Source organism: Sylvia atricapilla, chromosome 2 (assembly GCF_009819655.1).
Source record: "Sylvia atricapilla isolate bSylAtr1 chromosome 2, bSylAtr1.pri, whole genome shotgun sequence".
Taxonomy (NCBI): domain Eukaryota; kingdom Metazoa; phylum Chordata; class Aves; order Passeriformes; family Sylviidae; genus Sylvia; species Sylvia atricapilla.
Window position 1 is genome coordinate 18,140,180 of NC_089141.1, and position 24,066 is coordinate 18,164,245.

Below are 24,066 nucleotides of genomic sequence, written 5' to 3' on the forward strand. Positions count from 1 at the left end.
CTAGTTAACTACTAGTATCTAACTACAGACAGTTGGTTACTATTTAAGAATTAGTATACAGATAAAGCCTTGGTTCTTCTTTCTTTTTGCAATATCTAGGGTTAGTTGAATGGCTTTCAGTTCAGTAAATTGACTGGATTAACTTATTTTTCAGTGGTTTTTATGACCTGTTGTGTGGGGTTCCATACAGCTGCTTTTTATCTCTGATTTATCTTTATGATGCGGCAGGAACTGTCAGTGAATAAAACGTAACATGCTTTTTCTGCCGGCAGTTGGTTGTATGGTGGAGTTTCCTCAACCCGGGTCACTGGTTTTTGTTTTTCATCTGGAAAATCAAAACTTTTATCTTTGGGTTAGTTTGTAATTACTTCTGTAGTCTATAATTAGTTGGTTAGTCCGTCTTTGACAATTCAGGATGGCACTACAATTCTGGATGGCACTGAAGCAAAACATTTAGGCTCCCTGTCACATAATCCAGTTATTAACCAAGAAATAATGCAGGAGGTTACCCCTTGCAGTCTCTAGGAACAAATCCTGGGAAGCGTGGCACAAAAATATCTGTATGCAGACAATCTCTACATGCAGCAAACCCAGTAAAAACCATAAAACAAAAGATTCAATGCTTAAAAAAGATGGGAGTAGCAGAAATCATCTTCTCAAATGACCCAAACACTAAGAACCCAAACTCGATACCATGTACACCGTTAATGTAACAAAAACTTGTACAACTTGGGCCATCTGAATACGCTTCTGCTCTAGCAATAATAAAGCAGAAAAAAACATATAAAACTGTACTCGATATGGCAAAAAAGCTTCAAGCATATACTAATGCTGTACATAACCCAACTCATACCAGAACTGCAGCCATAGAAACACGACTGCAAAATTAGAAAACAAAATTAAATTAAAAAATCATAAAAAAACTCAAAGAAAAGATTAAGAAAAACTTCCTCCAAATCTTGGCTGTGGAAATTAAAAGCCCTGATATTCAACGCAGGAGCTCCTTTATTAGAAAAAGAAAATACACCCCACAAGCTGAGTTGTAGTTCTTTCTGCGTGAATCTAAAAAAACACATAAAAAAATAGAATAAAAAAACCACTACTGCTCTAGCACAACAGGTACGTAATTTGAAAAAAAAAATAAAATTCAAAGAAAAAGTCTCACTAAACAAAAGCAGCTCCAGTTGTTCACAGCCAAGATGTTAAGTATAATGACAATGATGACATATCCAATCCCCTTGAAAAAACCTCTAAACATATACCCCCAAAAAATAAGAATAATCATGCTTAGAGGGGCCCTGCCTCTAGCCAGGTAGAGGTTAGGGAAAATCATGTTTTTTGGACTGTGTGGGTTTGTTAGCCTAGCACATTAAAACCACAAAACTATAAAGCTTTGGTTAACACTGGCTCACAGTGTACATTAATCCCATTGAAATATGTAAAAGCAAAATCAGTTTCTATTACTAGTGTAACTGGAAAACCACAGAACCATACATTAGTAAAGGCAGATGTGAGCCTGACTAGAAATAAGTCAAAAAAACACCATATTGCAACTAGCCCAAAAGCCCCATCCATCTTGGGCATAGATTACCTACGAAGTGAATATTCTAAAAACCCAAAAAGGTTCAGGTGAACCTTCAAAATAACAACTGTGATAGCAAAAGCATTCAGCAATTGAACTCCTTACCTAAACTGTCCAAAAAAACAGATCACAGTAGAACTTTTAAAAAAAACTAAACAAATGATACCAATTGCTACTTCAATAGTGCATCGTCAACAATATAGAACAACTCAAAATGCCGTGATCCCCATCCACAAAATGATTCAAAAGCTAAAAAGCCAAAAAGTGATCAACAAAACCCACTCACCCTTCAACAGTGCCATCTGGCCAGTGCATAAATCTAAGGGAAAATAAAATTGACTGTAAATTATCATACGTTAAATGAAATAACTCCACCTCTGAGCACAGCCGTACCAAACATGCTAAAACTGCAATACAAGCTAGAATGCAAAGCAGCAAAGTGGTACACCACTATCAACATCGCCAATACATTTTTCTCTATTTCTCTGGCAATAAAATACCAGCCTCAGTTTACCTTTACATAAAAGAAAGTACAGTACACGTGAAACAAACTACCCCAAGGGTAAAAACACAGTCCTACCATATATCATTGTCGCGGTCGGCAGGAGAAATGCTGCAAATCGATATGACTGAACAGCAAGACTCAGTTTATTAGAAGTGTTTACAGAATTTATAGCACACCTAATAAGTTCATGCTTAGTACTAAAAGTAAGCATACTATTGGTTAAATGAAGAAGGCGAAACTAACTCCCACCTCTGCATTCCTATGGCTTCTGCTACACATTTGATGTTATCCATAATTTACACCCTCAAGGACACAGTGCCCCTGACTATATAGATAAGGGCTGACCAGCATCCTGTTGCTATCTAGCTGCAGATTGTTTACATGACCTCTCGCATTCTCCTACATATCACCTGTTTTTCTGTTGGGCATGGTTAAATGATTGGCTGGTAATTTTTATAAGTATTTTGCAAACATGATATCAAGTAAGGCAGTAACAGCAATATAAGTCAAATTATAAGCAAAATTAATAATTTCGCCTGTAATATTCCCTTCAGTCAACCGGTTATTCCCCATTGACCAAATTTTATTCTAAAAACCCATCATCTTGTTTCAAAAGCTGTACATGTTGTTGTAGATCTTGCAGCTTCCGGTGAATGGATTCTGATTGGGTTATCTATCAAAGGAATTATAATAATAGCACATATGAAGTTGGATGTTGTCAATTACCAAAATATTATCCCATTGTCCCAGATTCTGCAACAGCTGAAAAACTCCTTTTTAGGGAGGGCTTAGGTAGCCTCCTCGAGTAAGGCTCTCTAAGTTTACCTCAAAAGTCTATTCAGCTGTCATATGTATAATGTCAGATTGTCAAGTCCAAGTGACTTGTATTTAGGTTTTTGTTGTGCAGAAAACATCTGGATTTGCTGATGAAAACATCTTCTCTACTTAAAGTCAAAATGTGGCCAGGACTTTGGCTTTATCTTAGAGTGATATCTCTTAAAACATTTTTTAAAACAAAGCTCTAACAGTAGCAACAAAAATACTCAATCAATCAATAAGTCATGTCTTTTAACCAATTATTAAACTTAACGTACTTAACTTACTTCTTATCTTAAAACACAAAAACCTTACAAATAACTATAAATCTATTATCACTTAAACTTTAAAAACCTTAATCCTAAGTTATGCTTATCAAAGCCTAAACTTAAAATAAACTTTTTTTATTACTTAAGCTTAAATGTAATTTATACTTAACAAGCCTTAAACTAAAAACTTAAAAACCTTAAACCTTAAACCTAAAAGCCTTAAACCTAAAACAAACTACATAAAAATAATTTTTAATACCAATAAAATACTAAAACACAATCTAATTTGGATTTAAGTACATCAAATTATTACAATTAAAACTTCACTTTTATTTCAACAAAAATAAATGATTACTACATTTTCTTTTGTGTACTTTGCTTGTGATCATGGCACCTGCTCTGCAAGCATTTAGTGGTTTTCACATTTCTCCCTCTTCTGTATGAGGAGTGGGGGCTCAACGCTTGTGGTGCTGAAGCTGAAGAGCTGGAATTCTTCCATTCCACTGATCATAGTGGAGGAGGGAACACCATTTGCTGTTGCCTCTCTCGCTGCCGCCTCTCTCCCCCACTTTTGTCATGGTGCGGGGCTGTGCTGTGATTGAGGGGGTCGCGCCGCCGCCTCTCTCGCTGCCGCTGCTGTGGGAGATGCAGCCGCCACCTCTCCCCCTCCCGCGCTTCACCGCCTCTCTCGGTCTCCGCCTCCTGTGTTGTCCCCGCTGCCAGTCCCCCTTGTCGCTCTCAGCTCTGCCTGACGTCTCGTGTTTCACCATGCCCTCAGGGTCTGGTGGCTGTGCCACTTCCTGATCAGTCTGTTCATTCTCGGAGCTGGTGAGAGAACTTCCACTCCTAAAGCCACGAGGTCTATTGTCTAGCAAAATGCGGTAGGCATTGTGCCTTTCTCGGGACAGAGGTTAAAAAGACTGAAAAAGTTTGCAGTTTTGGAGGACTTTTGCATCTCTCTGCGTCATTCTTCGTTCCCTTAAAAGCCTGAATGACAATTTTAGCAGTCAGGCAGTCTCGGCAGCCTTTGTTTTTGGCCGAGAAAGTCCCCAGGTAATTAAACTTTTTTCCCAAACCACACCGAACCCCGAGCCGCTTTTCTGTCTTTTCCGCCTCCAAATGATACAGTCCCACAGTATTTCTCCTAGTTTCTCCACTCTGATTCACTACACATGAGCGATGGTCTGGATACTTTTCCTCTTTTGTTTTGTTAGCCCATAGGGCTAGTCATTGTTAATTGTTTCACCTCTCTTAGAGAGAATATTTGAGATGAGCCACGTAGCTGCCTGAAACTTTTTACCCATATCTTTCCCTTCTGTTTCTTTGTTTCACAAGCTCAGCTTACCACAGCCGTCTTCTCCACTCAATGCAAACTCCCGCAGCTCCACTTTTCAAACCGGGCGGTCCCGCCTCCAAACTCCAAACTCTCTGCTGTCCTTGTGTTGGCGCGCAGCGGCTGGATGCACTGGGCTTCCCGAACTTATCACCAAACCTGCACCACTCAGCTCATGGATTGTATGAGGATTCAGAAAGAACCCCTGTGCATCTCCGTAGGTTAGCACCTGGGAGCTCCTTACGGAGATCTATGTCCTTAATATGATACTATTCTAAAAAGCAAGAGAATAAATTATGTGCTGCTTGCCTCTCCATCCTTTTTGTCAGCACTGTTGCAGCTTTGCAAGGTTTTCGGCAGCACTTAACGGCCAAACCCTCCTCTGAGGTCGTCTGGGGCACGGCACCTTGATGCTTTTCACCGTCTTTGCTGCTAAAAGATCCGTCTCCCATCCGCCAACCAGCTGCGGTCCATGCATTTTTATCTCGTCAAGGTCACATTATGTCGTGGTCGGCGGGAGAAATGCCGCAAATCGATATGACTGAACAGCAAGACTCAGTTTATTAGAAGTGTTTACAGAATTTATAGCACACCTAATAAGTTCATGCTTAGTACTAAAAGTAAGCATACTATTGGTTAAATGAAGAAGGCGAAACTAACTCCCACCTCTGCATTCCTATGGCTTCTGCTACACATTTGATGTTATCCAGAATTTACACCCTCAAGAACACAGTGCCCCTGACTATATAGATAAGGGCTGACCAGCATCCTGTTGCTATCTAGCTGCAGATTGTTTACGTGACCTCTCGCATTCTCCTACATGTCATAAACTAATTCAAACCACACTAAAAAAGAATAAAGCTCCAAAACATTTACAATATATTAATAATATCATTGTGTGAAAAAACACAGCAACAGAAGTGTTTGAAACAAAAAAAGAAAATCATCCAAATTCTCCTAAAAGCCGGCTTTGCAATTAAAAAAATAAAGTTAAGGGACCTGCTAGAAAGATCCAGTTCCTAAAAGTGAAGTGGCAAGATAGACAGCATCAAATTCCTACAAATGTCATTAACAAAATCTCAGCTATGTCCCCCCCAACTGAAAAAAACCCACAAACTTTCTTAAATACCATAAGTTTCTGAAAAATGCACACTCCTAAGTACAATCAAATTGTAAACCCCCTTTATCTAGTTACCGCAAAAAGAATGATTTCTATTAAAACCCTGAGCAACAACAAACTTTCACTCAAATCAAGCAAGAAATTGCTCATACTGTAACCATCAGCCCAGTCAAGACAGAATCAAATATAAAGAACGTACTCTACTCTGCAGCCGGGAGCCATAATCTATCCTATAGCCTTTGAAAAAAATACCTAAAAACCTGAAACCGACCACTGGGATTCTAGAGTCGAAGCTACAAAGAATCTGAAAATAATTACACCCCAACAAAAAATAAAAAATCTTAGCCACCTATGAGAGAATCCAAACTGCTTCAAAAGTAATTGGTACAGAAACACAACTCCTCCTAATACCCCAACTACCAGTGCTAAAGTAAATATTTAAAAAAAAAATTCCCTCCACCCACCACACCACCAGTGCTACCTGGAACAAATAAATTGCCCTCATTGTACAACGCGCTCAAGTTAAAAAATTAAATCGCCCTAAAATTTTAAAAATAATTACAAACTAGCCCAAAAATAAAAGTTTTGATTTTCCAGATGAAAAACAAAAACCAGTGACCCGGGTTGAGGAAGCTCCACCATACAACCAACTGCCGGCAGAAAAAGCGTGTTACACTTTATTCACTGACAGTTCCTGCCGCATCATAAAGATAAATCAGAGATAAAAAGCAGCTGTATAGAACCCACACAACAGGTTATAAAAACCACTGAAAAATAAGTAAATCCCGTCAATTTACTGAACTCAAAGCCATTCAACTAACCCTAGATATTGCAAAAAGAAAGAAGTAGCCAAGGCTCGATATGTGTACTAATTCTTAAATAGTAACCAACGCTCTGTAAAAATAGCTAAAAGAATAAAAAAAAACAAACTAGCAATGTAGAGAAAAAAAAATTTAAACTACTGAAAAATAAAAAAATATCACTGCCCAGTTAAAAAACCTACCTATAAAAATTCACCATAAATACCCATATCCCCAAGAATAAAGCTAATGAAAAGCAGCAAAATAATCAACAAATAAATCAAGCTACAAAAATAAGAAAGTTGAAAATAAATCTTGACTAGGAAGACAAAAAAAAAGTTGTTCCTAGCACGATAAACCCATGATACTTCAAGTCACCAAAATAAAAATGCCACCTATAAGTGGGCACAAAACCAAAAAATGAATCTAACCATAAACAACATTACTCAAGTTATCCGTGACTATGAGACGTGCACTACCATTAAACAAACCAAGCAGATGAAATCCCTCTAGTACGGAGGGCAGTAGTCTAAGTACAAGTATAAGAAAACCTAGCAAATTGATTACATCACACTACCTCAAACCCACCAAAGCAAGCAACATGTGCTAACCATAGTAGAAGCCACCACGAGATGGTTAAAAACCTACCCTATTTCTTATGCTACAGCCCACAACACCATCCCGAACCTTAAAAAGTAAGTCCTTTGGAGGCACGGGACTCCCGAAAGAATTGAATCAAACAATAAAATTCATTTTAAAAATAATCTTATTAAAACCTGGGCTAGGGAACATAGCATTAAATAAGTATATCATCCCCTACCATGCACCAGCTGCAGATAAAATGAAAAAAATACAATAAATTATTAAAAACCACCCTAAAAGCATTAGGTGGGGGATCCTTAAAAAACTAGAAGCAGCATTTAGCAAAAACCACCTAGTTAATTAACACCCAAAATTCCAACAACCGAGCAAGTCCTGCTCAATCCCAGCTCCTTAATAACCAATGAAAATAACCCCCCAGTAACCCATGTTAAAAATTTGTTAAAAAAAGATATAAATCAACCCTACCTCAAATACAACCCACAAACTACTCCCATCTGTGTAATTATCTACTGTACTCAAAAAATCAAAATTTGAAATAAATTCATATGTACTAAATGTTACTACCATTGTCTGTATGTTAAATCAGTCAAACATAAAACAAAAAACCCCATACAAATATCAAGATCTAAACAAATAAAATGAACAAAAATGTATAAGAGTCAAAAGTCTAAATAAAATAAAAGTTTTTATTATGTATCCACAATATGGAATAAGGAGTAAATGTTCTAAGTTAACAGTATCTCCTATCCTATATCGTAGACTACATTGTTATGTCTAATAGCTACCCCCCCACCTTTGGCAGAAGCTGCAGCTTTGCTGCTCGCTCTCTGGCTCAACTGCTTCGCTCACTGCTGCTTAACTGCTGTTTTCTCTCTCTCTCTGCCTGCCTGCTGCCGCTCCTGCCTGATGGCTTTTGCCGCTTCTGTTTGTTTTTTCTTTTTTTTTCCCTCCCTTTTCTTTTCCCTTCCCCTTTCCACCCCTTCCCGAAAATTTTAAACCAGCTCTAAACCTAACCTAACTGAAAAGTCAAAAAAATCTCTAAAACCAATGAAAAAAGCTCTGCACCCTCCCCCTCACAGCAACTTGAGCATTTTTTTTCCTTTTCCTTTGTCTTAAAAAGTTTTTTTTCATTTATCAATAAACTGGTATTTTCACTTTTCCTCCAAAAAATTTTCCTTCCCAACCCAGAGCTGAAAAAAAAAGAAGTAGTAAAAATTTGTTTTTAAAAAACTCCTTTTAAAAGTTCTCCCCATATTTATTCCAAACCAAAACACCCACAACAAAGGAAAAAGCATTCCAAATCTTGACTTATTAAAACTGTTCTTAAAATTACAATCCAAGAAGGTTTGTTCTATTGCTGATTTAATGAGGCTTGTTTGAATTTGATAGAAATACTTACAGGCATATCAGCTGGTCCACTAAATGGACACAAGTATGTGGCAATATCTTGAGTATCTGAGAAAGAGAAATGAATTTAGGAGCAGAGAGAAAATGAGTACCCTAACAAGCATTTTGTAAATTCCTCAGTGGAGTGGCAGTCAGTCCCTGCTGTGAGGACTGTCACAATTTCTGCAGCAATGAGAGAAAGAGAGATGAGAGACACAGAAGGAGAGACAGCTGCCACCTGAGCTACAGGTCCTGTTAGATAATGTTTTCAGGAAATAAATGAGATTCCAAGCCATACGATCACAAAATTCCCAGTGTAACTGAAAGGGGGCTTTTCTAGATTCAAAGCCAAACTAAAGAAAAAGAGTTTTGCTTAAACTGCTCAGTGCCACAATATCAAAGCTCCTACCCCACAACAATCATCCAGGGTCATCCCACTCCCTGTGGGAAGATGCCAAGGTGAAAGACAGCATCAAGTAATGTGTTTTTCTTACAAATATTCAGTACTTTCACTTTAGCTTTAAATTCTTCCTCTATTGAGCTATTATGAGCATACATTTATTATCTGTTTGCTCTAAGTGATATTTATTAAAATTCTGTGTATTAGTCTTAATACCCCGGCCAGTTTGCAGGATTTTAATCAGTTTTCCAAGATGCTCTGCGTCTGGTCAAGTGATGGTTTTCCCCAAACAGAGTCCCAAGTAGAACTTAGTCACGACTTGGTCATGTAAAGAAAGAAAACTTTCCAACTTGTGATGATTCAAGCAGCACAGTGAGAAGAGGGCAAAAGCTTAGGTTAATTTCACTAGGTGAAGTAGCAAACTCTTTTCCTATTGAGACTGAAATGAATTTCAGCTGCTAAATGGAAAAATCCAGGATCTGATAATTCTTAATTTTCCTGTGCTGAAAATAAGGAAGAATGGAACTCTTTTACAAAGTCCCGTGGTCTGTGAAAAATAATAAACCACGGAAAAAACATTTTTGAAAAGAAATTTGTTTAGTACAAGTAACCTTGTGAAGGAAAAGTTCAATTCACAGTGAAGAAAGAAAATTTCCTACTAGGTCCCACAAAAATCTTTGCAAACCTAATGGGCTTTTTTGTTCCCCTCTGAATTTCTAAAAAGCACCAAAACCCCATTATGCTTTCAATTATAAAATTTATACAATTCAATTAATTTAAAGAAATCCTTGTTAGTAAGGATAGGGTTATGTCACCAAACAAGAAAACACAATAAGAATGGCTCTGCAGAACAAAACCATTCATTCTGAAAATGTCATAAGCACATGAATGCAGGGCGTGTTCCTTAGAATAACTGTGGTCTGGTTTTGTGTATTAAAAAACCCATGAGGCAGTGAAGTGTGTAAACTCTATTCTCAAGCTTGCATGTGATTTAGTTTCATAAAGATCCAGCTTTCATAATTCCAAAACCACTCTCGGAAGCTGCACAGAAGACAGTGACTGTGGATAATCTAGAAGTACACATAGGGTCAAAAATAAACCAAGGTAGAGCACACTCTAACATTTCCAGTCAGAATTTAGAAAGGAGTCTGCATGGTTTTAAGTACACAAATGGTCTCCATGGTCTTAGAAGTGCTTGGCTAGTTTATATCTATATGTTTAGTTGAAATACAGATTCAGTTGGATAAAATGGTTTTTACATTGCAAATCCATGTAGAATTTGAATCTAAATTATAGCTTTTGAGATTCAGAAACAACCTGCCCTTCTTAATACTATGTAGAACATTCATTTACTAGCTATTTGTTTCCCTTACAGTTCAGAAGTACTTTCAGGACAGAAGCCTTAATAAAAACCAGTATGGCAACACTCCTCATCTGCCCTCGAAATTGTTAAAAGCACAGAACAAAATATTTCAAGACGCTCAGGGAATGAGATAAGTTCCTTTTACTTCTCATTTTTCATCATCTATAGACTCATGCAGACTAGCACAGCCATCAGGGAGTATAGTCAGGTAATTCATCCAGTGCAGTTAGTTTCAAAATGGTAATATTCTGCTGGTGAATGTCTGTAGGCACAGAATATAGGTCTCCAGCTTTGTTACACCAAAAAAAGAGTGTTATTTTATACTAGTGGTCCATATAGCCAGACAATGAGATTATGGCAACACTACAAAATGAAAATAAAGACTGAGGGCGAGCCATTTCATGGTCACACTTGGAAGTGCAAATTATCATCTTTGAAGACAAACAAAACACTTTATTGGCACAATTCAAAGTGTCAGACACTTGATTTCCATATGATACGACACAATAAAAATTGTAAATCCTCAGCATTACTCATAACTGTAACCAACAGTGAGTGACTAATGCTAACACATTAACACCACAGTTTCAACTAAACTGACTTTATATGATAATTTATGTAGCTCAGATAAATGCATTGGCTAAATGTAAATCAAATGTTGCATGGCATTTGTCAAAGACCTAATGTTCACTGGAGCTTGCAAAGTTTTATCTGGGTCTCTTTTCAGAATACTGTCAAAAGGATTGTCAGAAGACCTTACAATTTTTATCAAATTAGACTGTATAACCTCTCAAAGAAGTGGTGGAGTCCCAACAGTCACAGGCTAGAAAGGTTAAACAGATTCCTAAACAGTATGAACTGCAAAATCTCACACAGAAAACATTTCCCTAAAATCCCTGGAGAAAACCAGACCAAAATATACCAGTGAGCATAGCCCTCATAAGGCCAAACCCCTGGAAACTCCTTTGCCTTTCTAATTTTCTTACTGTTCTCAATGTAAAAGAATAGTGAACAATGTACTTAAACTATCTAAAACTGCTGGATGTGGTAGCCTACACAAAAACTTAGATCAAAAGTTATGCTTTTGTAAGTATTCAGCTGTGAAGTCCAGGAAATTCATGAACATGCTTAAGACTGGAGAGAAAACTGGACTTAGCAGCTATAGGAAAATATATTTGCTTAGCAGCTGTCCCAGATTGTTCTGGTGCCTTCACTTGCAGAGTCTTTAGGGCATCTTGAAACAACAGAGATTTGAGTCTTGGTCTGTTACTCTATTTTGTTAACATCCTCAGAGTATGCCGGCAAACAGGAGTCACAAAAGGAAAGTATTGCATAATCCCAGATTCTGATGAGTCATTCAGTAAACTTCATTCCCATTCAATCCATCATCTCTCTTGGAAATGTATGTGAAAGCATTATGAAAAACAAAGAGAATCCCTTCTCCGCCAGTTTAATCTTCGTTAAATATCTGAAATAAAAATAATTACTTTTAAAAAAGATAAGCCTCACTCATAATGTTATAGTGATTCAATGAAGCATTTTCATATATAAAGCTATAACTGGAGTATGAATACTGGAAAAGTATCCAGTCTTACCTTCTATTTTGCACATATGAAAGATGCCTTAACAGCACATAAGACCTGAACATAAAGTTTCTTATTTTTCTTCTTCAACTTACCTTTTATATAGTAAATAGTTATTGTACACTGTTAAAGTGAAATATTGAAATTATTTAATTAACCTTTTTTGACCTCTGTAAAATGCAAAAGCTATAAATACGGAGCAAATCAAATTGAGTTGCTGTAGGCAAGAAACCAGCCTCCAGTGGATTGCCTGCTGCTCAGATAGCATTTGCTAATTTCAGTCTTTATATTTCCACAGGAAAAACTGAGGGTACACAGGCAGAATAGTTGTGTTCAGTGATTTTCCATAGTTTGGTGTTACAAAAATCATTCTGATCTTAAAAAATGAGACATAGCTTAATCCAATTAATTCAGGCACAGTTAAATTTCTGCTAAAAGTGAAAAGTTTCAGATAACTAAAATCCAGAAGAAGAAATTTTAAATGGCATTTTGTATGTGTCGCTACTTACCACCATTTCCATACACAGCCTCTAGAAAGGGATAATTTTCACTTCATTCTAATCTTATCATCTATCACTGAAAAAATTACTGGCAATGGCCTACAACACAGTCCTGATATTAAAAAAAAAACCTCAGGTCCCATAATTTAGAGCCATAAGAATCAAAAATCTTGCTTTACATGTCAGTAAAATTAGTACCATCCTAAAACAACTCAAATATTAATGGCAACTCAATGCACTTGCCAAAAACCAATTTTGTGATTATCAGAGAAATTAGACTTGCTTTAACAAGTACAAGCACCTTGAAAACCTTTTCATAGTTTTTCTGCTCCTCTGTCATAAATATGTTCCTTTATAACTCTTGAATCTCACTGCTTTGGAAACTTGAATTTTGGATGCTAATCCATCAAATATTCTGTATTATAGTTTTTATGGCCACAAGTAGTGTAAAATTCACTTTCTAAAAATTTTTAATTCTGTTTTTCACCTAGGAGCAAACTCTGATTTGTCCTGTATCAAAATGGCAAGAGATAGAATAAAACAATTTACTGCATTGGTATGTTTTAAAAGCATCCAAAACTATTCTGTGTTCACTTCTCAATATGCCATATCCATTAAACAACATATTAGGAGGTCTAGAACCACATTTCACAAAAAATAAATCTAGAAAACTTATAAATGTTTGTAATCCATAGATTTCTGTGATGCACATGCATTTCAATATGATAATGAATAACAATGTTTTGCTTTAAACAAAAAATAAAAGGTTTATTTACATGCAAAATAATGTAGCAATTACAGCAATAAACACCTCTCACCTACTCTGATACAACAGTTCAACAGACTGACAAGTTGTTGCATTTTGCATAATTCTTTCTGGTTTACTTCTTTTCCAATAGATTTGCACTATTTTTCTTCCAAAGACGGGTGAAGTCAGTTCCATAGTTTGAGCCAGAACCAAGTTGCAATGTAAGTCATTATTTTTCTTAGTAGTCATAATGTCTGTGTTCATTTGTGATTTATTGGCTTAATACAAGAGAGTCACACTCTTCAGGAGTGGAACTTTCACTGACTTCATTCATGATGACTACGCTTCTGAGATATAACAGATTTAAAGTGTTAGGCAAATATTTCTGAAGAGTAACTAAATCAAAGCTAGTAAGCTAATTAAAAAAAAGTAAATAACTGAATCCTAATAAATGACCACCAGATATAGAAAGCCATATTAACAGCACCAAAATTGAAAAAACAAAGACTTAAGAAACACCAAGATTCAGAATTGCCTATGCAACTTTAATTTGTCCTCGTTCTGCAGATACATTATAATGAAGTATTTAATTAAGATTAATGTCAAAGGTAGCCACTAATTCCAAGTGGACAATTTTCATTATACAGCCCTGCGTGTTCTTAGTCCAGTTCACACCGGCTTTAGGATGTCTGCAGTACTTCACATTTCTGCAGATTACACTCTGATGTGAAGTTGGGAACTGAGAAAATGAGCATTAATATCAATTTATTAGCACTGTAAAAACATTTGGTCTGAGTGACTTACCTAACCTCAGAGAGGAACTCTGAGGCATAGTGAAACATAATCCAATTCTCAAAGGCCTCATTTAGTTACTCAGAGACTGTCTTTTCCTCTTCTTTCAGACCTCTGCCATACTGAATACATATTTTCTGTTTTGCTTCAATTAATGAACTAGATATTCTATCTATCAGTGTCTTCCTTCTCCCCACACCCACAAATCACCCTCAGAGACTCTTCTTGGGCTGACTGAGCTCAAGGCGTTGTGTTATGTGGAGGAGGGGTAGAACAGGACAACAGATGGACAAGGCATGGGAGAAAACAGAAGGAAGAGCTGCCAGGCAGTTTTAGTTCATTATATAAAAATGCAAAAGCAACATAAAGTTTGTATAAGTAACAAGTTAATTTCTTTCATTATGACCATCTCCTAAAGTAAATCCTTGTGTACTGTTAATGTATGTATTTCCCTAAAATTTATAGAAGTGAATAAAGGAAAAAAATGGTACCACAGTGATATCTATGCAGATCACCAGAGGACATAGAGCCTTTACATCCACTTGACATCTTTTCATTTGAGCTCATCAGCTAGGGAGTGGTATAGAAAATTACGGTTTCCTAGAGGAGACAGTAAATTCATAAATATTTTATCATGAATCTCAGATATTTATGAAGATCAGATGCATTATGAAAGTGAGATACAATAAATTTCAAAACAGTTTGGGTACATTTCTTCCTTTTGTTTAAAGCCTGAAGTTTTGTTATTCTCCTCATTGGTCTCACCTATCAGGAGCTAGTTTTATCATTCCCCTTTCCATTCCTCTGGCTTCTCAGCTCATGCTGTGTAATTAATTTGTAGTATTTAAATATTGATTTTTTTTTTTTTTTTTATACTTTGAATCTTCTTTTTTATGCTCTCATCTTTTTTTACTGTTGGACTTTATTTTCTGGTTTTTCATCACAACACAGTTTCCCTTTGTTACCTATTTTCTGGTCTTGACTCATGCTCCCCATCCTGTAGTTCCTCAGTCCATTTTCTGGATTCAAGGATTCTATGTTCCTCTTTGAAGCTTTAGTCTGTCTTCAGATTTATCTCATCCTTCTTATTTCCCAGATAATCTGTTGGTCCTAAACTCATCACCTGGATGACCACAAACTCCTTCAATTCTAGGGTCTCAACATGTTCTCATCACTTTGGTTTTCCCTACTAACAATTTATCCTCCCTCAGATTTCAACCTCAGTGTTATGCCAGACTTTTTCATACATTCAACCTATAATTTTAAGTCCTTATTTTACCCTGACTTTCCATCACACCTGTACTTTTTCTAGAGCTAGTCTCCCAAAATAATTTGTCTGAATATTTGACCTCCCTCGTGGATTTTTCTCTGGTTCTCTTTTTTTTTTTTTTTTTTTTTTTTTTTTTTTTTTTTTTACCACATGACATCCTTTTGATTCTGCCTAGCATCAGCAGATCAAAAGATGACACAAATCTCTGAAGCCAAAGACCTGGATCTGTTTCAAACTCCTTGGGAACTGTGGTCTCTCAGACTACATCTGCTAGGAATTAACAAGGGCAGGGCTGCTTCCTAAGGAACACAGGGACACCCAGCCCATGAGGACAGAGGCCTCAGCAGTCTCACAGTGCTAAAACAAAGACAGACCCAGAGGTCATAGCAAAGTCCAGCCAGGAGTCCAGGCCATAAGGCAACATCCCAGTGCTGGAGCAGGTCAGAGATCACACTGCAAAGGCTAAGGTTAGGATCTGTGGTCACAGAATCAAGCAATCGAGTATTGGCTCAAAGTATTCCATAACCAAATAGGAGTAGGACCAAGCTAGAGACAGGCACTCTCCTAACACAGCTCAGCTTAAAGAGAGCTCCTGAGCCCATGGGGGTGTGTGGAGACCCAAGGTGAGCAGGATCCTTAGGGGTTAATAATGCCCTCAGCATCCTGACTGAACAGAAGAGCAAAAACTGGAGCACACAGTTTCTCATATTCCTTGGTTTCTTTGGTGTGCATGCCAGCACACAATACAGCAGGTCTTCAATAAGGATGATTGTGGCATCAGAACCGGTGAGAAACAGGTCAAGCAGAGTCTGCTCTTCCTGCATCTAGTTGTGGTATGTAACACCATCCATCTGACAGAATTACAATCATTCCCATTGCTGGAAAGAGCACTGCTGAACCAGTATAGTTGTACTTCACTGCTAGATCATCTCATTCTTAGGAGACTGTTGAGCAGAGACAGAATACATAGAAATCATAAAGGCTATAATCTTTAAAGTAGGTTGTGTGCTTTTTTATTTCCCTGAGGCATATGCTGTGGGCCAATTTTCATAGAGACAGCAAAAGAAATGCACTTTTCAGAAAAGTCCTCTGAATTCTCAGGGCCTTGTTTTAAAAATCATGGATGTGCCTGAACAAATATTTTAGGAGTCTTTAGTATGGGCAAACTGATGTATTTGTGCAATTCTATGAGTCTTACTCTGGATCAGTCCAAATACTTGGACTTGTATTTGAAAACATTATCAATATATGATGCACTAACGTGAAAATCTAAGTCTGAAAAATCCCGAATGTCGGATCTTAATGTTGAGACCTTCCTTTATATTATCAGAACATATGAGAAAATCATTGTACTGAGGCAGTAATCGAAGCCGTTCTTCAGAAACTAAAATGGATGACATGATGATCTACAGAAGGAATAACTCCCTTCTTACTGAGTTTTTGAATACTTTTTTGTCACTTCAGCTGAGTGGAAGACAGGTTTTGTGCAACACATCACATAATCTCTGCATAAGTAATAAAAGGCAAACCAATTAAAATTTACAAAATATTGGAAATATTAAAAAAATTTAGATAATTGTATAAATACATATCACACAGATGTTAGCTGGGATGTATTCTACGTAAATCTGTTCAAACACATTTAAAACACAATTAGTGTGATTTAATTCTACATATTAATATGTTTTTATAGACAACTGTAACATGCACGGCATAGAATCATAGGATTCTGCATTGGAAGGGCCCTGCAAGGATCACAGAATCAGAAAACCAGGGACTATCCTGAGTTGGAAGGGTGCCATCAGGGTCATTGAGTCCAGCTGCTGACCCTGAACAGGACACCCAAAGAGTCACACCATGTTCCCGAGAGACTTGTCCAAATGCTTCTTGAGTTCTGCCAGGCTTGGTGCTGTGACCACTGCCCTGGGCTTCCAGTGCCCAACCACCCTCTGGATTCCACAGTATGGCTGGAATATTTTAAAAATCATAAGGAAATTTTGTTTAAAAAGCTGCATAACTCCCCAATTCTGTAATTTTGGGTAGGGAACTGACATTTCTTCAAGTAGTTGCTTCTTGGCTGAGGGTTAGAAGGCGTAGGAAAGCACACACTTCTACTAATTATCAAACACTCTAGGAAGTGGGAGACCTAACTAGAATATATGGTGAATCATGTTAGCAGCACCATTTTTCTGTGTCTTCATTCCACAAATTACATGGATGAGAGGTCAGGTAATGAATAAGATAATTCTGCTTCCACTCATCATTGGTAATTCTCTTCTGTAATTATATTCACCAACTCAAAATGTAGATTAGGTTTTTCAATGAGAATGATACCAGTGAGGTTTGACCTTGGTTTACTTTGTATTAGCATTGACAGGGTTGTGTTATAGAATTTTTCTTCTCCAAAAGTCTGTGAAATATCTCACATTTATAATTGCTTTATAAATGGGACTTCATCCCACACATATTTATATGTAGTATTCACAGCATGCAATTCCTCTTACTTGCTTCATCTTACTAACTAACACAGAACAAAATTTCACTGAATTCATAATATTGCTCTGGAACTGATACATTCTGTATAATTACACACCAATATGTTTTATGGAAATGAACACATTTCTTCTCTGGAGCATATTTTCAAACTTCAATTGCTCTTTACTGAAGCCAATTTTCTTTTTTTCAAACAAAAAAAAAAGTGCAATGCGTTTCATGTCTATATATTTTTATTCACGCCAATATATTTCACAGTTGGATAGATTTAACTAAATTAGTAGTTACAGTATTTGTTCAAAGCATTGCATTTTTGCTGGCATCTGGTAAGTAAATGTTATCTGGGTTCTTTTTTTTTTCTAGTCATCAGCTTTCACCAAACCCAAACCACTAAAAAACAACAGTGACTTACCTCAACCACTCAAAACTTCTCACCTCAAAGAGCAACAAAAGCAAACAAAACCCCAGCTCTTCTGCTGCAGCTGCTGAAACACGGCAAAGGGCAGTGCAAAAGGGAAATGCACAGACTCCAGTGATGAACTCTGGTGCTGTCATTTCCACACAGGCCAGGAATGGTGCACTGGGCAGGGAAATCCACTTTCTGTGATCCCTCCTGGATCTAGGGATCCCCCACATGAGGGAAGCCATGGTGTCACTGTCAGGTGTGCTGGGGCATAGAGAAGTGTTAGGCACTCATTAAAGGACCAGTACAGGAGGCTGCTACACAGCCCCAGAGATTTCTTCAAAGCTAGGGGACAGCTGCACTGGAGTTTTCTCACAAGATTTTTTTTTTTTGTTTTAACTGAGTCATATAAATAAATCTCACTTTCCAAACTGCTGCTTTAAATGTCATCATGAGTGATTAGCAGTTTTGCAACTCCGGGTAGAATCTGTCTCTAACTTCTGTCACTAGCAGCTTGCCCTCCCTTGTTTCCTGTGGGACTTTTTTTAGTTGGTTTTGGTACTCTGCAACCATATTTTGACTACTTCTTCATTACCCTCTAGATTAAACAAAATTTATTTTAAAGGACATAGCACAGAACAATTGTTTCTAGAACTATGTTTCCCAGCTTGTAACAGTGGAAGTTTCTCCCTCAAAAAACTTTCTATGCATCTTCCACCCTTTGATGAATCCAACAAAACCATAATATTTTGCCAAATATATGTTTTCCTTGGGTTTCCCCTCCCTAACCACTGACCACTGAGGCTATCAAGGAGCATCATTAAAAAACATGATTATCCCTTCAGATTTTGCTTGTCTTTCAGGCCAAACTCTAGAGGTACCCAAACTCAGATGGCTCTGTTTAGATGAGGTGGAGATTAGCTGTTGTCTTGGGGTGATTTGATGGTAAACTGGAGAACTTGTAATTTACCAATTCAGTAAGAGGAAATACCTAAGGACTCTTTCTGAATCATGTTTTGGGATTAAATTATTTTGCTTTGTTTAGCATTAGGAATATGTGCACACAGGAATATTTGCATGTCACTTTCGTGAATAATGGGATTATGCAGAAGAAAATGTTTTGTGGTTCTGATAAAATGTTTGCCTTCTGCATTTGATTTTCAGCATTATCTCTTGTTGGTACTTTAGGGTATTGCTCTTTCCTCTTTTCTGAAATGTGTTTTTGAAGAATCCCTGCTGTCCTTTTGGTCTGGAAGCAACAAAGCTTCTGGCCATGCTGCTCATGAGCTCCAGCTCCACAAACCAATTGCAAAGTTCTGTGCTTGGTTTAGATATCAGCTGAATGTCACAGTGTCACAGCTACTATGTCTACAGAAATCACCAAATTAACACAGCTGAGTTCATCAGGAGAAGTATGACATCATATCTGGCAGTTGTAATGATTTTAATTACACATTTTTCAGATATATAGTTGATAAAAACGTTTTTTGTTGAGGACTTTTGTTGGGGACTTTTTCTTTTTTCTCTATCAACATGTTGCTAGCTCATTTCAGACCCACCTGAGCCAGAAAAGAATGGCAAGAACCAGTATTTTTGGTTCTGCTCCTGACATGGGGCATGACATGATGTCCATGTCACTGAATTCTGGGAAGAAAAGGCCAGCTGGTGTTTCTAAACACTCAGATCAGCTTTTCCGAGTGTGGCAAAGACTTGAAAATCCCACGATGGCTGTCAAAGACAGGCACTTCATTCCTACACCTGCCAGAGGACCTCTTTCCACAGCTTTTAATCACTGATCTAGGAAGACTCTCGTATCTTTACTAATATGTTTCCTGGAACAAGACTACAGCCAAAGTATATCTTGTCAAAAGTACGGAGCTATCAGCTGTCATAATTAATGCAAAAGCACTTCAGGATGGATTACAGTCCTGCCTTAGTGAAGGCTTTGTGGGAATTGCTTTTTTAATTTCCTCCAACAACAACCAAAAAATACCCCCACCAACATTTGTTGACATTTATAGGACTGCCTTAAAAATGATGACTTGATCCTTTCTGTAATTCTTCTAAAATACTTTGATAATCATTCCTCATTCATTACTGCTGCACCTGCACTGAACCCTAAGAGAACAGCCTTAGAGACACAACCTAGTCTCTTAGCCCTAAGAGACACAACCTTTTGCCTGTTGTGTTTTTTTTTCTAATAATAATAATAAAAAGGTAAAGCAAATATCTACTCATGCATTAAAGACAGACTGCAAATGTCCCCTGTCCTAGGGGACACTGTAGTGTGACATCCTCTGTAGTGTTAACATAACCCTCCTTTGGTGGTCCTTTGCTACCAAACCACACAAATGTCAGAACTCTAAAAGGTGATTCTTTAATTTCATTCTGTATTTTATGTGAACATCATTTGGAGATTGGGGATATTCAGTATAAATCCCGATGCAGTATAACTACTGCCAGGCATAATCATCACTTGCTAATTAGCAAAGTGAAGGCTGTGACTACAGAATGCATAACTTCCCTGATTCCACTCCTGTGCAAACTCTTCAAGGTGAAGTGGACAACTGATTGCACTTCCTTGATGATCTGAGACCGTGCCCACTCCAGAGAAATGAGTTTTTAAAGAGCTTCCCTCTCCTGCAGGTAAGACTATTTCACTTCTTATCTCCTCAAAGCTCTTTGCTGTCAAACACTTAAACATCAAGGTGGAAATTCAGAGTTACTGTGGGAAACATGATGTTGGAGAGAAAACTCCAACAGGAAGAGGATGGAACCAGAACTGGAGAAACACCTAGTCATTATGGGCATTTGAGTGCAGGGAAATCCTGCTTTCTACAGGATAAGGCAACAAAAATCCTCCACAGACTTTACAGACAGATCCAGCAACTCCAAGCCCAGGCATTCTGATTTCACTGAGAGGCTCATGCAAAAGGTGGCCCATACTGTGCTAAACACCAAACACACAAAGGTGAAGTGGCTGCCTGCCTTCTTGCATTTTCTCATGACGTTCAGTGCTCTATCCCAGAACACAAGCAATTCCGGACCATGAGCTCAGTGCTACCAACCCTCCCAAGAAACCCTCCAAGAAAAGAAAAAAAAAAAGAAAAAACTTTCTTCACGCCAACGCAGAGTCCGGACAACACCGCGAAAAGTCCAGGAGACGCTCTTTATCGCCATTGTCCGGGGGCCGATCTCATCGCCGCCGCGGTGAAGACGCCTGCAGGGGATTCGTTCCCACGAGCACGGAGACGCAGCCAGCCACTCTTTTATTCGCTGTATTCGGGGAGGAAAAGCAGAAGGAGGAGAGGGGGCTTTAGGCAAGGGCCAACCGAAGGGCTCGTGTCCTCCTCAGAGCCCGGCGCGGCCGCCGCTTCAGCACCGGCCCTGGACAGCGCCCGGCCCCGCCCCGCCGCTCTCGCCGCCCATTGGCTGCGGCGCCGCCGCGCGGCCGCTGCTCCCCGCGATTGCCTGGACCGGCTGTCACTCAGCGGCGCGCGAGGCGGGCCTGGCCCCGAGGCGCACCCCTTTGCTTTGAAACGCGGCTTCTTATTGGCCGCCCGGCCTACTGGCAACGGCTATTGGGCAGCACCCCGCGCCAGTCACGCGCCCGCCTGAAGGGCCGGGCCAGGGCTCCGAGGCGGAGCCAAAGGGACCGCTGGGGCGTGGCCACGGCGCAGGGAGGGCCGGGGTGTGGCGGGCGGGCGGTTCCGGGGGCGGGGCCAAACGCAGAAAGGGGCGGAGCGAGGGCGGGGGCGGGGCCGGGCCAGGGGAGCTTGGCGAGCGGAGGTTGCCCTTGTGTGTCGCGCCGGGAAGCGGCTGGAGCGGAGCGGCAGCGGAGTCCGTGTGCATCGCCCCTCCCCGCCTCCGCCGCCCGCGGCGGCACGGCACGGGCCAGCCCGGCGCAGGCGAGCGGAGAGACGGACGGACGGAACGCCGGCAGGGGCAAGGGGAGCCAGCGGGGGCACCTGGTACCGCTCCGCGGTGGGAACCTGAACCTGCCCAGCAGCGCCGGAGCCGGCGGAAAGAGCCGCTCTTTCCTCCTCCTCCTCCTCCTCCCTCCCCAGTCCACCCCCGCGACCCTGGTCCTCCTCCCCTCCTCCTCACCCCACTGGATACAGCGAGGGAGACACTGCGGCGGAGGCGGCGGCGGCGGCTCCTGCGGGGGGAAGGAAGCGCCCGGAGAGCGGAGCGGCGGGAGGCTGCGGATCTGCGTGCCTGGCGCCCACCCAGCCCGAGGGGAGCCCCCAGGATGCGGCTGAAGCCCGGCGCGCTCCTGCGCCTCTACAGTCTCTGCGGGATCCTCGTACAAGGTACCGCCTCCTCCCCACCCCTGCCCCACGCGTGGGGAGGGAGGGACGCCGGGGGGGCACCGCCGCCGCCCGAGGCATCCCAGATTTCCCCCCAAGCCCCACTCCTGACCCGCTCCCTCCCTCGCGCTTCTCCCGGCTTCCCCCCCTCGCTGTGCGCCCCCAGCCTCCCGCTCGGGTAGCGCTATCCAGCGCTGAAGCGCCGCACGGCTGTTAACCCTTCCTGCTCTTCCCTCGTCAGCCTCTTCCCCTCCTTCGCCCTCCGCGCTCCTTCCTCCACCTACCCCCCACCAGCCGCTCGCCGACCCCCGCAGCCGTCCCCCGACTCGCCGTCAGCTTCAGGCTCGCCCGCCGGGAACGTGCCCCGGAAAGTGCGAGTGCAGCCGCAGCAGCGGCGTGTGCGCTGCAACATCCCGGGGAAACGTGCGGGCTCCAGCCGGGCCCCCCCGGCGGGATGGGGGCTGCCCGCGCCTGGCTGCGCCGCCGCCGGGAGTGCCGTGTCTGTGTGTGAGGCATCGAATGTGCACGTAGGGTAATCGGATGAGCAGGGGGTTCAGCGGCGGATCCCTTCGCCATCCTGCTCCAGGCGGCTCATCCTGCAGCTAGTTTCCAGACTGAATGTATTCCCCTCTCCCTCTCCCCGCCGCCGCTCCCCCTCGTTCCCTTTATCCGGCCAAGTGGGATGGAGCGGCCGCCGCGCAGGGAAAGCCCCGCGACGCGCTGCGAGGTGACCGCCCGCCGCGGCTGCCTGCGGGGGAGCTTCCCCAGACCCCTCCCGCTCCAGCGGGAGCCGAGCCGGCAGCCCAGCCCTCTGCGCTGCGCTGCCGCCGGGAGTTTGCCCCCTCGCTCCCGGAGCGGCGGCGGGGACCCCACGGTGGGAGGCGGCGGTCGGGGAGCGGGCGGCGGCCCCGGACCGGCGGGTGCGGAGGGGCCGGGACCCACCCGGCTGCAACTCGCCGGCGGCCCCCGGTCCTCCGGGAGGATGCGCGGCATCTCCCTGCCCTTCCCTCGCTCGGCGTGCGGGGTGTTTCGGTGTGGGAGGAAGAAGCGAAGAGTCGATTAAACTAAGTGGCCTTGTAGATTTTTTTTTTTTCCGCCCGCTCGCCTCCGTCATGCCATTTCACGTCAAGTTTAATATATTTCGCGTTTCACATGGCTGCGTCATGTGTCGGGCGATCTCTCCGGAGGGAGCCGCGGCTGGCAGCCCCGAGCGGGGGCACAGGCAGCCACCCGAGCTCCCGAAACACGAGAGCCTCACCCCCCGATCTCCCATCGTCCAGAGCCCCCCGAGTGCCCCCGCTCCGCCTCGCGGGGAAGATCGCGGCCGAGGACGCGAGAAGGAATAGGAAGGGAAGGAAGTGCGCTGGGCAACTGCGAAGGACGGGTCCGTCGGGCGGATTATTTGTATTCTTGCCCGATGTGTATGGGTTGCCCGGTACGTCAGCGCACAAGGAGCTGCTGTGTTGGTGCTATACAGGATTATTTATGGGGGCATGTGCGGCGCGCTGCACCTGGGGGCTGGCTTCTCTCTGCCTTTTACATTTCCCCGTGAATTGTCAATTCATTGCCCTGCAACGGAGCTGGGGGTGGGAAGCTTCTGGACTGACTTTCTGTCACCAATAAAATCGGGGTTGCTGCTGGAGGGGGAGGATTTGCTCTTTCCTAAGATGCAATCAGCCGCATTCAGCGCGGCGCAGCTTTGAGAGTAAACCAGTGATTAAAAACAGTGATGTCTTTCACTGCAGTTTAGAGAGCGTGCCAGGCAGAATGTAACTCTGTGAACTGCAGAA

General features: G+C 41.4%; 1 protein-coding gene across 2 annotated transcripts in view; it reads left to right on the forward strand.

Annotated features, from left to right (window-relative positions):
* Positions 1–21,766: 21,766 nt before the first annotated feature.
* CADM2 (cell adhesion molecule 2) overlaps positions 21,767–24,066 on the forward strand; it is a 581,269-nt gene continuing 578,969 nt past the window's right edge. Inside the window, exon 1 of one of the 2 annotated variants that reach the window (XM_066340913.1) lies at positions 21,767–22,279. In XM_066340913.1, the coding sequence (XP_066197010.1) occupies positions 22,219–22,279 (61 nt within the window). In that variant the 5' untranslated portion in view covers positions 21,767–22,218. The remainder of the gene's footprint in view (positions 22,280–24,066) is intronic. The other variant, XM_066340912.1, reaches the window with a different exon arrangement.